General features: G+C 43.2%; 1 protein-coding gene across 3 annotated transcripts in view; it reads right to left on the minus strand.

The window, feature by feature from the left end:
• The window catches only part of gli2a (GLI family zinc finger 2a), a 159,928-nt gene that overhangs the window by 21,608 nt on the left and 122,636 nt on the right, over positions 1 to 15,684 (minus strand). For all 3 annotated transcript variants that reach the window (XM_089003496.1, XM_089003494.1, XM_089003497.1), the window contains exons 6-9: positions 5,143 to 5,344; positions 3,954 to 4,152; positions 2,864 to 2,974; positions 568 to 708 (exon numbers count right to left, since the gene is read on the minus strand). In XM_089003496.1, coding sequence (XP_088859622.1) covers positions 568 to 708; positions 2,864 to 2,974; positions 3,954 to 4,152; positions 5,143 to 5,344 — 653 coding nt within the window. The remainder of the gene's footprint in view (positions 1 to 567; positions 709 to 2,863; positions 2,975 to 3,953; positions 4,153 to 5,142; positions 5,345 to 15,684) is intronic.

A 15,684-nucleotide genomic window follows, 5' to 3' on the forward strand; every position in this document is an offset into this window, starting at 1 on the left:
GTAACTGGACACTTGTAAATATGGGTTGTTGCAATATATCTAAATGCATTTCTTGATTCTGCACTATGTACAGTCTTGTTTATAGAACGGTTTTTGCACATCTACATTTGCACAGTATACATTTTTACACATTGACATTTTTATTTTGTTATGCTTAGAATATCTTGTTTTCTATCCTTTCACTCCCACCCCAACCCCATCCCTCTTCAATTGCTGCTGTGGACTGTAAATTTCCCCATTGCGGGACGAATAAAGGTATTCTGATTCTGAGTACGAATGACAACTGTCATGCATATAATATCCTTTTGGAGGAAACAATGAGTTTCATATGGTTTTCATCCAAGTGTGGTGCGATGATATCAAATATGTTTTGGATGTGTTGGACGGTACCATGCATTATGATGCTGTTTCTTCATAAACCAATCAGATGGATCAATAGTAACGCAGTCTGATCAAAACCAAATCCCTTTGGGACACTTGACAGTCAGTCCTGAAAATACCATTGGAATAAGGTTTGCCTGACGAATGCAAACTAACTGTCTTTTGATAAGATTCAGGGAAACTCACATGTACAAGTTGGTCTTGGGTATCATACTCTTTGGTGCAACCCTCCCAGTGGCAGTTGGTCTCATATATGGCCTCAGGTTCCTGTTTGCACTCATCTTTGTCAAGTTCCTCACTCAGGTCCAACATCCCTCCACTATGTTCCTGCAGACAACAGAAAAAAACATTGTCATTCACTGAAATGGGGTATGACAAGCAGTGGCGCAGCAATCGATTGGACACCAATTGTGATCACACAGTTTCTGTGGAAAAAGTACATCATTGGCAGGTCAATCAATTCCTTTCATTGCCGATCAACAAAAACAGATCACCCCGATCTCATACTTTGATGCCTACAACTACCTGAAAACCAGCCTGTGTGCAGTGTTGAGTAAATGCCAGCCAATCGACCGACACCCCTGACGTGAGTTTTTTTTGTTTTGGTTTTCAAACCGAACTGAAGATGACAATGTAAAACTTGGATACTGGTGTGCTTATTTAAAAAAAAGTTGAGCGGGTCACACCCTCTCTGCCCCCATCTATCCCGACCACAAAGCCAAGAGTTAGTTTAGAATTAGTTTTTTTTGTTATTTTTACTTCAAGATGGTGCTGCGAGAGTGGCCAATATATATACCGTAAAGTCTCGTTATATCGATATCGGATATATCGATAGTCCCGGTTATATCGATACTATTTCTATGCACGCACGGAGAAAATTACATGCAAACAGGGTCGGATATATCGATAGTCCCGGTTATATCAATATTTTTTCGGACTCCCTTGAATATCGATATAACGAGACTTTACTGTGTATATATATATATATATATATATATATATATATATATATATATATATATATATATATATATATATATATATATATATATATATATATAGGGCCTAAACTACCAGTAAGCCTTTAGTTTGCTGACAAAGCTTCTTGGATAAGAAGCGAAACGTCCGACACCTTCAAAGAAATACAGATGACGGTTGGACTCCAGATGAGGAACACTGAAGGACAATTTTCCAGCAGCTCCTGTATTTTGTTTTCCTACTTCTTTCTTTCCTTTCCTCTGCCTTTCATAACTTTGCTGCAAAGTTTGCAAATTTCTCCACTGCGAGACTAATAAAGATAAATCCAATCCACTCCCTGAAAACCTTTCACCACAAATTGTCATTTTTGTCCGAAAAATCAGAAATCTGCTGAAAATCCTCATCTCAGCAACTCATAGAGCAAATTTTAACGTTGACACTGTGAACAACAAAATGAGCCTATCGCTTTCCATTTACATTCATTATCGAGCAGGGGTCTGGAACCTTTTTGACAAAGAGCCGTAAAATCAAAACATTCAGAAATGTGTTTCAGTCAGAGCCACACAAGCACGCAAGCAGGCACGCACGAGCACGCACACACACACACGCACACGCACACGCACGCGCACATGCACACACGCACACACACACACGAACACACGTGCACACGCACACATACACACACACACACAATTGTGTGTGTGTGATTGCAACAAAATGCCAGATGTATCATTTAAAATATTTAAAATAGCTTTGTGATAATACATTAATATGGTTTTCCGTACCTAATTATTGGAAAAATCCAGCCAAACTATCGGAATGAAAGTCAACTTGCTGGGTCTATACGCAAAGTTATTGTTAGCAAGCCTGCACAGTGCTCATTGGCTTGCACGTTTGCTTTCTGCTGTCTGTCGCAGAGGATACTGATGCAAATGTAACATGGGGCTTGTCAAAGTGCCACTGATATTCGACTGTTTCATCGATGATATTTTATCATTGTAAATTATAATCACGGCAGAAGCTGTTCTCTCCACAAAGGTGAATCCTTTGGTCCATTCAACCTGAAGTGTGCAATACTCGTCGAGCTAATTCAAAAGGAGGGGGGGGGGGGGGGGCGAGGTTTACCTGTCTCAACATTAACGGCCACCCAGGTCAGTATTAGCCAATCAAAATTGCTCATCCAATATCAATGGCCACCTTAGGTCAATATCATCCAACATTGCTCTTTCACCCAACTGCAGCCCAAACAGGAAATGAACAGCAAAAAAGTGAGAATATTTAGTTTTATCTGCGGTCATCAAAAGAGCCATATATTGCTCGCAAACCATAGGTTCCCGACCCCTGTTATAGAGTATCACTTCACTTGTAATTAACCAAGTATGACTGGGTTCATGTTTCCATGTTTGCCAATTTAAATTACATCTTCTTAATCAAATAGAAATATAAAATGTATATGTTATGAGTGTTTGGGAAAAGGTTCACAAAGTACTTTTGAGTTCCTCACCAAAGAGTTTGGTGAGATGGGCAGAGGTCCTTCAACTTCCATTTTAACCTTTGTCCTTTTGGAGTTTAATGGGTTGACTGTGCTGCTCACCGCTGGATCTCCACTTGCATTCTGAAGGAGAGATATGCCAGACATTGTCACTTAGTCACAGACATTGTTCATTTCCAATCTATGTGAAAAAGAAGGCATAAGTTAAACCGCGACCAGTTGTGAAGACCAAACAATTTAGACTGGTTTATGATGCTGGTCCAAGCTGTAGGGAAGTATGAAAGTAAAAGGAGTTATTACTGTTGTTAATGAGGCACAGGGGCCATTTGTGTGGATTAACAATGAGGGGGCTTTGATCTGCTGAATGATCCCAAACTTGACAAAGAGACAAAGAAACACCTTTTTCAAAGGGCTAATGGAATTGAAAAAAAAAATCATTTATGAAAACTAAACCACCTTATAAATTGGTGTATAGCGGGTTAGCTCTGAATCCAACTTGCAAACTAGCATTATCACGTGGACATATTTCAGAATTCATGTAGGTAGTGTTGGTATTTGCAAGAAGACCAAATCCCAGTGTTGAAAATTAATTTGGGGTGGCTACACCATAAATATACACATACGCAAACTGAGTCACTCAGTGGGAAGTTCACAAAAGAAATATCTCTTGTGATAAAGGAGTCCGAAGACAGTGAGAAAGCCGACTGGTTGAACTGCAAAGCAGTCTTTTGCATATTTTTAAGGGGACACATCATCCATCCATTTTCTAATACACTTATATTCACAAGAGTCACGGGGTGTGCTGGAACCAAACCTTTGTCATGCATGTTTTTCGAACGTGGGAGGAAACTCGTCTACCCGGAGAAAACCAACACAGGCACGGGGAGACCATGCAAACACTACAGAGGAAGGCCAGAGCCGCAATAGGACACTGTGAGGCCGCCGGAGACATCATCAAAAATAATAATTATAATCTGAATCAAATAAAATACATGACAACAAAAGACCATTTGGGCTGATAAATATCTCTCAAGGAGGATAAGAAAATATCGATCAATATCATCGGTCAACCAACTCAGTTCATCATTCAATTCAGTCCCACCTGATTGGCTTCTAAGTTCCCGCTGTTATGTGATCCGGACATAGGCGTAGTGGTCAGAGAATGCTGGCGGACAGACAATGAGGACGGTGGCGGTTGAATGAGAGGGGGAGTATGGCCAAAAGCATTCAGGGTCCTCTGTTGTGACAACATCTGCTGATACGCCACCGGGTTGATGGGATGAGGGAAGCTGAATGAAGGACTGGGAGGGAAAGAAAAGGAAAGACCATTATTTCACAGGAGAGATGAAGATTTTTTTGGGAAAAAAAGAGTTGGTGTTAAAAAAAAGTGTTCTTGCCAGATGATAATAACGTTCCCTGATCAAGGAGTTCTTTTAGAGTCCTCTGTAGAGTATGTGATGAAGATATCGATGAAATGGATTTTTCAGCCGTCATCTGTACTTCTATGAAGGTGTCGGACGTTTCGCTTCTTATCCAAGAAGCTTTGTCAGCAAACTAAAGTCTTACTGGTAGTTTAGGCCCTATATATATATATATATATATATATATACACTAAATCCTTCATTAAACCGGTTTGGTGGGGTGAGGTTCAATTTGGATAGTTCATAGAATAGCCTTCTTAGGCAATATAGGATTAGTAATACTGATGAGGTGATACCGGTCGAAGTGGGGCAATCAGGCCAGTCGTTTGTCAGGACGACAGGAACTATCAGTGGAGCAGTTGCAGGGAGTAGTCTTCTGCTCCCCCCAACCTGAGAGCAGGGACCTATCATAGCAGAGTCCGTCACCGCCATGTCTGGACAGTATATATATATATATATATATATATATATATATATATATATATATATATAGTAAAGTCTCGTTATATCGATATCGGATATATCGATAGTCCCGGTTATATCGATACTATTTCTATGCACGCACGGAGAAAATTACATGCAAACAGGGTCGGATATATCGATAGTCCCGGTTATATCGATATTTTTTCGGACTCCCTTGAATATCGATATAACGAGACTTTACTGTATATATATATATATATATATAGGGCCTAAACTACCAGTAAGCCTTTAGTTTGCTGACAAAGCTTCTTGGATATGAAGCGAAACGTCCGACACCTTCAAAGAAATACAGATGACGGCTGAAGACACCTTTTCATCGATGGACCACTCCTGTACGACTGAGAGCTTACACAGATGTGATGAAGATACCATATTTAATCTTTATACCTGATTCCTCCAACAGAGAGGTGTCCATAAGAGCTGCTGGCAGCTGAACTTGAGCGTGAGTTGTTGATATAGGCAACCAGTGAGTTGGGTGAGGTGCGAATCATTGTCTGCAGGTCAATGCTGGCATCTGATAGTGGCGAAATGGATAGCGCCCTCTTCCTGCTCAGTTTGGGTGTCATCCGAGGACTCGAGAATCGTGAAACTGTACACAAATCAAAAAGCCAAGCCAAGTATGACCATGTGTACCTGTGTGCTTACTAATTAACCAGAATATCTCATCCAGCAGTCGGATGACTGAAGAAAAATGAGTGAAAAAAAATGTTCATGCACTAATCCTGACCTTCAATTAAACACTCCAGAAGCCAGCGTTTGCCTTGAAAGGAAATCCCCAAGAACCCTCGTGGAGGCTCGGTTTATGCTAGGCAACCAAAAACTGTCCAAAGGAAGATCGGTAAATCATAGTTTTAAACCCTGATCCTGTTTTAGTTCAGTTAGTTACTCCTGCTCTTGTAAAGTAATGTCCTTTCCAACAAATGATCCTGAACTTTATGGGTCCCTAACCCAGTCAAAGCGTTCAGTGGAGGCGGAAGATGAATAAAATGACAACTTCTCAAGACTAGGGAACATCTCCAGATTGGCATGTTGCACATTTTGCCAGAGGTGGACCTTCAAACAGAATCCAGTAACTTTATCTGTGTTCGACAACTAGGTAACTAGGTTCTAGCCTTGTCATTTACTTTTGCAGGGGTGCATCTGGTAAATTAAAAAAGGGGGCCAAATTCTAAAATTGATGGGGCCCGATTTAACTCAAATGCTAAAGTATACAAAACTGAAAAAAAAACAAAATATATTCATTGGACATTTCTAAATTGCGAATGAAAAACCATTATTTGAGTAAAATCAATGTTGATAATATATGAACAAACAATTTTAATTCAAGTAAAATAATTTATTCAGACATAAAAAAAATATAGCCACAAGGGTACACAAGCCAGTGTCTTGTTGTGCCGGTCCCAAGCCCAGAAAAATACAGAGGGTTGTGTGAGGAAGGACATCCGACGGAACATTTTTGGCAAAACAAATACGGTGATACCTTGGTTACCGGACTTAATTGATTTGCAGACAGAGTGTGTAAGGTGAAAAGTGTGTATCCCAAAAAGTAATTTCCCATAGGAAACCACTAAAATGAGAATAATCCGTTCCCAGTTCCCCATAAAACATAATTTTCCACTTTCTAATTTTCTAAGCCTTAAAACAACACAAAATATACCTTATTGTATGTATAATAAATGTGCTATAATATTATAATTAAAGAAATAAACTGTACTTTATAATAAAGTTGTTTTATTTACCTTTGTGATGGTCGTTGATGGCTTGATGGACTGAAGTGACCGGTTTTATCAGCATTAAACACTTGATGAGGAACGTAGCCTTCTGTCACCATCTTGAGGAATGATCCCTTGTAGGTGCTTTCTCTGCAATAATTTTACCTCCATCCACCATCACTTGTGTTGTGTTTGTCACGGTTTGCGAGGTGGTGAGGGCGGGTTCGGATCCCAAAAAGCAGGCAGGAGGGAGCAGGAGGTTGTTTGACAAATTGTATTAAAATAAAGGTCAGCAGTAACAAAATGTAAAACATCAAAATGATCTGAATGGAAAACAATATAAAGTAGCAAAAGAAAACCAAGTGTAAAAGTCCGCCAAGGTTCAACAAACACGTACACAATGCATGCAGCAAACAAGCAGCAAACAAACAATGAATTGGCACCGGATGATCGTGCCAGGTGTCCTTTCAAGTGTCATTGATTATAACGACCAGCACCTGCGAGGCTGCCGGCAGGGCTGACGTCGCTACCCGCTGGTCGCCAATCTGATCGGGACGACCAGCACGTGTGAGGTGTAGGCGGGGGCGACAGCGCTCCCCGTTGGTCGTCCACCAGATCATGACAGTACCCCCCCTTCAAGGGGCTGCTTCCAGAAGTCCCAACAGTCTCCCAAAAAGGTCCACTCGCCAGGGAACGGTCGGTGGAGAGGGCAACCGCTGCCTCTCCAGCACACGACGGGCGGCGGCCTGATGGGAACGGGACTCGGCCTGGGGTGGACGAAGACGCGGCACGGATCGTCGTGGGCGTGAGTGCGATCCCTCTCGCACGTTCACGCGACGGCGCATGGCTCTGCGTGGACGTCGAACTGCCAGGCGCAGAATGGCACCCCGTACGGCCGTATGGGACCAGGTCTCGGCCGGACGCCGACGTGGGCGTGAACTGCCCGGCTCCGGGGGAACGAGACCAGTCCAGAGCCGCTCCGGGATCCAGCGGTGAGTGGGGTCTCGGACTGACATTGACGCGGACGTTGCACGGCTCGTCGTGGATGAGACTCAATTCGTCATGCACGACGACAGCGTGGCTGGACGTGGGCGTGCAATGCCAGTCACCCAGTGTCACCCTGGACGGCCACCTGGAAGGAGGTCTCGGCCGGACGTTTACGTGGACGTTGCGGCTCGTCAAGTGACGCGATTCAAACGCGACGAGGCTTGCGCTAACGTGGACGTATCATTGCCAGGCACAGGGTGGAAATGAGACGGGTCCGATGTACCTGCGGGATCCGATGGTTGGCCGATTCATTCTGTCACGTTTTGCGAGGTGGTGATGGCGGGTTCGGATCCCAAAAAGCAGGCAGGAGGGAGCAGGAGGTTGTTTGACAAATTGTATTAAAATAAAGTCAGCAGGAACAAAATGTAAAACATCAAAATGATCTGAATGGAAAAAATACAAAGTAGCAAAAGAAGACCAAAAGTAAAAGCCTGCCAAGGTTAAACAAACACGTACACGTTGCATGCTGCAAACAAACAGCAAACAAACAATGAATCGGCACCGGATGATCGTGCCCGGTGTCCTTTTAAGTGTCATTGATTATAACGACCAGCACCTGCGAGGCTGCCGGCAGGGCTGACGTCGCTACCCGCTGGTCGCCAATCTGATCGGGACGACCAGCACCTGTGCAGGTGCAGGCGGGGCCGACAGCGCCCCCCGTTGGTCGCCAACCAGATCATGACACTGTTTATCTGGGTGGATAGCTTGTGCGGGTTATTTGTGGAGCCTGATAAGTCGGACAATTTAACCTTGCAATCTACACTCTGCCTTTGAACTATCAAAGTTGAAACAAGTCCAAATTTCACTGTTTTCTATCCATTTTGTCACTCTCTCTCTGTCGTCTGCCTGTCTCCTTAATATTTAAACCAGCTCCCCTCACTGCTGCGTTCTTGACCAATCACGTGGCTTTAATCGAAGACTAGGGGCGGGCAAAGGTGGACAAAAAATGTCAGCTGTCATTTTCTTTTTTGGAGAATGGCTTCACTCTCTGTCTGTAAATCCCCCCCCCCCCACTGCTGCATTCTTGACCAATCACGTGGCTTTAACCGACGACTGGGGGCAAGGAATAGAGGACCAAAACAAGCCGGCTGCCATTTTCTTGTTAGGCGAACGGGCTCGATCGCGAACCACACATCACTCATTGTGGCAGCTCCGTGTGTATCCCGAAAAATAGTTCGTATGCCAAGGTAAAATTGTCATAAATTTAACGTTTGTAAACCGAAAAGTTCATAAGCCAAGGGGTTCTTAATCGAGGTATCACTGTATACAAATCAAACATCTAAATCCCATACCAGATCAGTCGAACAATGACCGTCATTGTTACTGATGACCTTCAGGGTGCCGGTGGAAAATGGACTACTGTTGGTAGAAGGAGAGGAGGGAGGTGTGCCCGCAGGAAAAGAGAGAAATGGAACGTCAAGAGGATAGCGCTAAGATTAGGAACTTTGAATGTAAGAACAATGACAGGTAAATGTAGAGAGCTGGTTGACATGATGCAGAGAAGGAAGGTAGATATACTGTGTGTCCAGGAGACCAGGTGGAAAGGGAGCAAGGCTAGAAGCTTAGGGTCAGAGTTCATGTTGTTGACAGAAAGAGAAATGGAGTTGGGGTTGTCTTGAAAGAGGAGTTTGTTAGGATGTCTTAGAAGTAAAATGTATATAAGATAGAATGTCTGTGCAAGTCTTAGTCGTACAGGAGTGGTCCATCGATGAGAAGGTTTCTTCCGCTGTCATCTGTACAATTTTGAAGGTTTTGGACGTTTCGCCTCCTATCCAAGAGGCTTCGTCAGCGAACTAAATTCTGACTGGTCGTATCGGCCCTATTTATATATCCCTAATGTCCAGGCATGGCGGCGCCGGACACAGCTATGGCTTTATGGACTTGGAGAAAGCGTTTGACCGTGTCCCTCGTGAGTTCTGTAGGGGGTGCTTCGGGAGTATGGGGTACAGGAGCGCCTGATACGGGCTGTTCGGTCCCTATACGACCGATGTCAGAGGCTGGTTTTCATTGCTGGCAGTAAATCGGAATCGTTTCCAGTGAGGGTTGGGCTCCGCCAAGGCTGCCCTTTGTCACAGATTCTGTTCATAACCTTTCTGGACAGAATTTCTTTTTGAAGGGTTCCGTTTTGGTGGCCTCAGTATAGCATCCCTGCTTTTTGCAGATGATGTGATACTGTTGGGGATTTCAAGCGGAGCTCTACAACTCTGTCTGGAGCGTTTCCCAGCCAAATGTGAAGCGGTTGGGATGAGAATCAGCACCTCCAAATTTGAGAAAATGGTTCTCAGTCAGAAAAGGGTGGAATGCCCTCTCCAGGTCGGGGAGGAGATCTTGCCTCAAGTGGAGGAGTTTAAGTATCTGGGAGTCTTGTTCACGAATGAGGGTGAGAAGGAGCGAGAGGTCGACAGGCGGATTGGTGCGGTGTCTGCTGTGATGCGGACTTCGTACCGATCTGTCGTGATGAAGAAGGAGCTGAGCCAAAAAGCAAAGCTCTCAATTTACCGGTCAATCTACATCCCAATTCTCATCTATGGTCACGAGCTATGGGATGCGACCAAAAGTACGAGATCCCGGATACAAGCGGCCAAAATGAGCTTTCTCCATAGGGTGTCCAGGCTCTCCCTTAGAGATAAGCTGAGAAGCTCTGTCATCCGGGAGGGGCTCAGAGTCGAGCCGCTTCTCCTCCACATAGAGAGGACCCAGATGAGGTGGCTCGGGCATCTGATTAGGATGCCCCCTGGACGCCTCCCTGGTGAGCCGTTCCGAGCATGCCCCACTGGCAGGAGACCACAGGGACGACCCAGAACACGCTGGAGAGACTATGTCTCACAGCTGGCCTGGGAACGCCTCGGGATCCGCCAGGACGAGCTAGAAGAAGTGACTTGGGATAGGGAAGTCTGGGCTTCCCTACTGAAGCTGCTGCCCCCGCGACCCGACCACAGATAAGCGGCAGAAAATGATGGATGGAAGGATGGATGGACTTTTGTATCTTAACCTCATTGTGCATGAAATTCATATTGACATGCCTGATGTTTATGCGTCCCTCACCGCCGGCATTGGTTGGATGGTCAGCTTCAGCATAACTGAGGGAATAATCAACAGGTTGGGGCACCACCGCAAAACATCTATGTACATATGTTGAGGTAAGATGGTACAAATCAGTCTTCATTATAGGAGAATTGTCCAAACTTGGCCCTGAATGACCACTGTCCTGCCCGTTTCCCTCCTTAGCGCTTTGTTTCAGCTCCAACTGTTGTTGAAGCGCTATATCAATCAATATGTATTGTATTGTATTGTATTGTATTGTATTGTATTGTATTGTATTGTATTGTATTTGCAAGACTGAAAATAAAAATCAACAGAATGTAATTATCAGTGAGAATGAAATACAGTTTCAAAATTAGCCTTTTCAAATTCTAATTGTACAGTTTAGAGTCACTTTTTCAATATAATTAAGATTATAAAATACACATCAATCCTATATCTGAGTCACTCAATTTTAAGTTATGTAATTCAAATTCAGAATGAACTATTCAATTATTCGTCTCGCAATGGATAAATTTACATTTCACAGCAGCAAAGTTCTGAAAGTAAGTGGAAAGGAAGTCGAAAGTACATGTACAAATGTTTGTTTTCCTAACACACTGCTCACACTGTTTTCTTACAGTTCTTACAGCCGCTATGAGACCTAACAGCATAGCATGATGTGTCAGAGTGTTGTCTTGACTCCGGCAAACTGGATGTGGGCCGATTATGGCAAACCGGATTTGGGCCGGAAATCAATGTACAACTCCGGCTCAGTTATGGCTAGCCAGTATTGAACCGGAACTCGAGACACACACACACACACACACACACACACACACACACACACACACACACACACACACACACACACACACACACACACACACACACACACACGCACGCGCACGCACACGCACACACACGCACACACACACACACACACACACACACACACACACACACACACACACACACACACACACACACACACACACACACACACACACAGTAAAATAATTCTCACAGGAGGATTGTGTTGAAGTGGACTGACATCTGCAAAAGAAGGTACAAGTGTTCGTTGACGGAGTTGTAGTTTTGGGAATGGCAATGGATGGCTCCCCGAATGGTCAAAAAAGGAGTGATGGACTTCGTTTGAATGCAGCCTTTTATTATATATTGCCGTACAGTAACCCCAAGCTCACTCAAGCACACCCTTTTTCTGGCTTCCCGAGAACACTTCCAGCTTTCCTTCAAAAGAACAAACGCTATCTCACAAACATATTAAAGGAATTATAAACTGAATATAATTTTGATGACCTTAACATAAAATAATATAATGATCGAACATAAAAAGTTAACTACCTTAACAATTTAACCCAAAAGTTTCGAATTTTCTGTTGGTTTTTTTGTTTTCCTCTACATACTTTAATAATGTACTGCATATGTACAGTACATACAACAGTAAAGTTTTGCTAGACTTCCGACACAGTGGGTGGTGTTGCACCGCGAACGTTACCTGCCACACGCAATGAAGAAGAAGAAGAAGAGGGGGTGGGGCGACAAGGAAGGCTTTCGTTCCTCACTAGCTGTTGACTACGACTGAATTTTGAAGAGCCCTAATAATGACGAATAACATTAGCACAAAATGGGGGGGATGTGACTCTTTATGGTAGCAAAGGGAAATGTTTTAATATATTGTGCTCTAACTTTATGGTTATTTACGTGTATCTTTGCGAACATTTTCACTTGCTGTACGTATTTAATCGAGACTGAAGCGTGCAATTTTTTAAAGTAAACAACTCAAAACGGGAAAGATAAAAAAAAATCACTCTGAACTGCAGCGATACGAACTAGATACTTATTTGACCATGAAACAATTATGAAAATTGTAACTTGAATTTGAAAAAAATGACGTTGAAACTAACTTTTATATCTTAACATCATCGTGCATGAAACTCATATTGACATGCCTGATCTTTGTGCGTCCCTCAGCGCCGGTGCTGGTCGGATGGTCAGTTTCAGCGTAACTGACGGAATAATCAACAAGTTGGGGCACCACCGCAAAACCTCTATGTACATATGTTGAGGTAAGATGATACAAATCAGTCTTCAATATTGGAAAATTGTGCAAACTTGGCCCTGAATGACCACTGTCCTGCCCGTTTCCCTCCTGAGCGCTTTGTTACAGATTCAGTTTTTGTAAAAGCGCTATATAAATCAATGTTTATTGTGTTGTATTTGCAGGACTGAAAATGAAAGTGAACAGAATTTAATTATCAGTTAGGATCATATACTGTTTCAAAACTGGCCTTTTCAAATTCAAATTGTACTGTTCAGATTCACTTATTCAATAAAATAAGATTATAATATACAGAGCCATCCTATATCTGAGTCACTGAACTTTAAGTTATGTAATTCAAATTCAGAATAAAGTTTTTGGTGGCAAATATTCCACCTCACAGTGTCACTCCCAGATTAAAAAATTTCAAGGGTTATTTTTACTGATCATTCATTGCCTTGGATGAACCTTTATTCATCTCGCAATAGATATATTTACATTTCACGGCAGCAAAATTATCAAAGTAAGATGAAAGAAAAGGAAGTAGAAAGGGTAATGCCATGTACAAATGTTTGTTTTCCTAACACACTGTCCATCCGTGTTTTCTCACAGTTCTTACAGCCGCTGTGAGACCTAACTGCCGAGCATGAGACCAGGAAATCGATGTCACAATCAAAAGCTACATCTGAGTTTGGATGGTGAAAAGAGGGCATGGAGAGTACAAGAATATGACAGATAGAAATTTACAAATTCAAGAACAACATGCATTCCGGTTTGAACTCTTGTGTTCACTGTTAAATAAAGAAAAGTGCAGTTTTCCAGTATATTTGCAGTTATGTGTGAGGTTCACAAATTATGACTATAAAATATTTTTATAACAATTGTTTTTGCCTTTTTTTCATAAGGGTGAAATATGGCTCATGAAAGAAATGGTTCAATTAAGGTTCAATTAAGGCTGACATCAGGAGCCTGTTCTGGCCCGGCGTTGGGCCGGATCTGGTTATATTCAATGCGGGCCAGATACGGGCCGGATGGGGCCCACATCGCGGTTGCCGGATCCGGGCCACTTCTGGACCGTCATTCATTGCCGTATCTGGGCCGAGTGTGCAGCCTTGTATGGGCCGGAGCTGGGCCAGACCAATTTTGCTGACTGGGTTACAAGTTTTTGGGGTAATTCGCCATACAAACATCTCTAAACATCGCTCTGTAATCTTTGTTTACATTTTGGACTTCCTGATACGTCATATTCTGCCTTCCTTTACATGATGTCGCATTTACATTACGTCACATCCTATCGTGTCACACACTGCGCCACATAAATACTCCCGCAGTCTCGCTCGTTCTCTCTCTCTCGCCATGCTTCCTCCTACGCTGACACCGCAATGTCTCCGCTGTCTTCAAGATTAAACCAACTTTCTGTTCAAGACCTGGCTTCCTGATGATTCAGCCATCCTCTGCCGTCAACGCCCGTAGAAACAATGAATCAAGGACGAACGATCAAAATAACCCAACATTTGGTGCCGAAAAAACTCAGGGTCCTAGCTGAGGGCTTCGGGAGTGGGGGGGGGGGGGGTGCACTGTGTTTCTCTTTTTCCTTCGAGAGTGTTTGAAAAGAGTGGGCCCCCTCCCTTCTGGTGTGCGTCTCTCAGGAATGCTTCACGGGTGAGTGACGCTAGCATGCAGCTATGTTGGGTGAATGTATTGTGGGATTGTTTCAGCCAAAAGTAATTCTGTTTACGGTTAATCTGGGTATCTCAGGTTTGTAATCCGAATTTCGATCGGGTCAAGGCAGACCATCATAATTCGAGCCTATGTACGAAGTTTTCGTACGTGACTGATTGACACCATTTCAGGTCGAGAGGTCTGCTTCCGCGCCTCCGGCAGCCGTATTGTTAGACCGGAAAGTTTCAGAAGGGGATTCTTCAGAAGGGATGAGGTTCTGGAAGTTTGGGTGCGAGGACTGGGAAAAAAAATTGAAGAATTGGAAAATTTATTAATTTTGACCCTTTTTTTGTTTAATTGCAGCTGCAATAGATCGTGGATTACCGTAACATTAATGCATTCACCAACATGAATCGATGACAAAGCCCCTATTGAGAATAGTTTTGATTTCCAAAAATATAGTGTTTGGCATTTATTCAAATGAATGACAATTTTTATTTTGCACATATTAAACCAGAAAGCAACAAACGTACGCGATCGCGTCCAACAATCACCTTGTGCAAAGCAAACTGTTGGATTTGCCAGCACAAGACACAGTGATTGACTTTTGTTGTAATCACGTCACTGGTGAGGTGACAGTGACTCGTTGAAATGAAATGAAATTGAAGTGTCGCGAGCGGCGGCCCCGCCACAGCCGTCAACTCGCACGTGACAATTTAGCGTGACTATTGACACGCTGTTCCGATGTGTGTGAAAACACTAGCTCTGATTGGCTTACCATGACACATGACTCTACCTTTAGCCAATCACAATCACTTCTATCACATCTTGACAGGGGGTTTAAGTGTAGCAACACAAAAACGTTGGCAAGTGTTTGTCCCTGCTCATTCAGTTAGACAATGCTTTCCAAACAGCCTAGAGTCATAAGAAGTCGTGCGCTATTCTCGAACCTTTACGCACGCCAAGTCTTGGATGACAAATGAACAGAGCAGAGTAGACGTGTACGGCTGGTCGTTTCTTCAATTTATTCATAGTAACGCACCACATTTGAACTGAGGCTGAACACGAGCCTGTGGTGTTTATTTTCCGGTCCCATAATAGTAAAATTATCAGCAAAAAGCTCCTCTGAGGCGATGGACATGTGAATTCAGAGAGAGGGGGTGTGGAAAGTAGCGCCGGCTGGAGCGCTGTTCGGTCGTGTGCTTCCACCGAAGATCACTCCGCCAGATCCGAAGGTCGTGTGCTTTGGTGTTCCAGCCGTGGTGGATGTGTAATATGAAAATAGTGCTTATTATAAGGTTTAATTTTCATAAATTTGACATTCGTTAGACGAAAAGTTCGTAATATAAGGTGTTCGTAAGTTGAGGTCTCACTGTACGTACACGCATTTTCGACACATCAATTCCTGTCAATACACAGCAATGA

The sequence above is a fragment of the Hippocampus bargibanti genome, linkage group LG08 (assembly GCF_051943395.1).
Source record: "Hippocampus bargibanti isolate YZ-2025 linkage group LG08, ASM5194339v1, whole genome shotgun sequence".
Lineage (NCBI taxonomy): Eukaryota > Metazoa > Chordata > Actinopteri > Syngnathiformes > Syngnathidae > Hippocampus > Hippocampus bargibanti.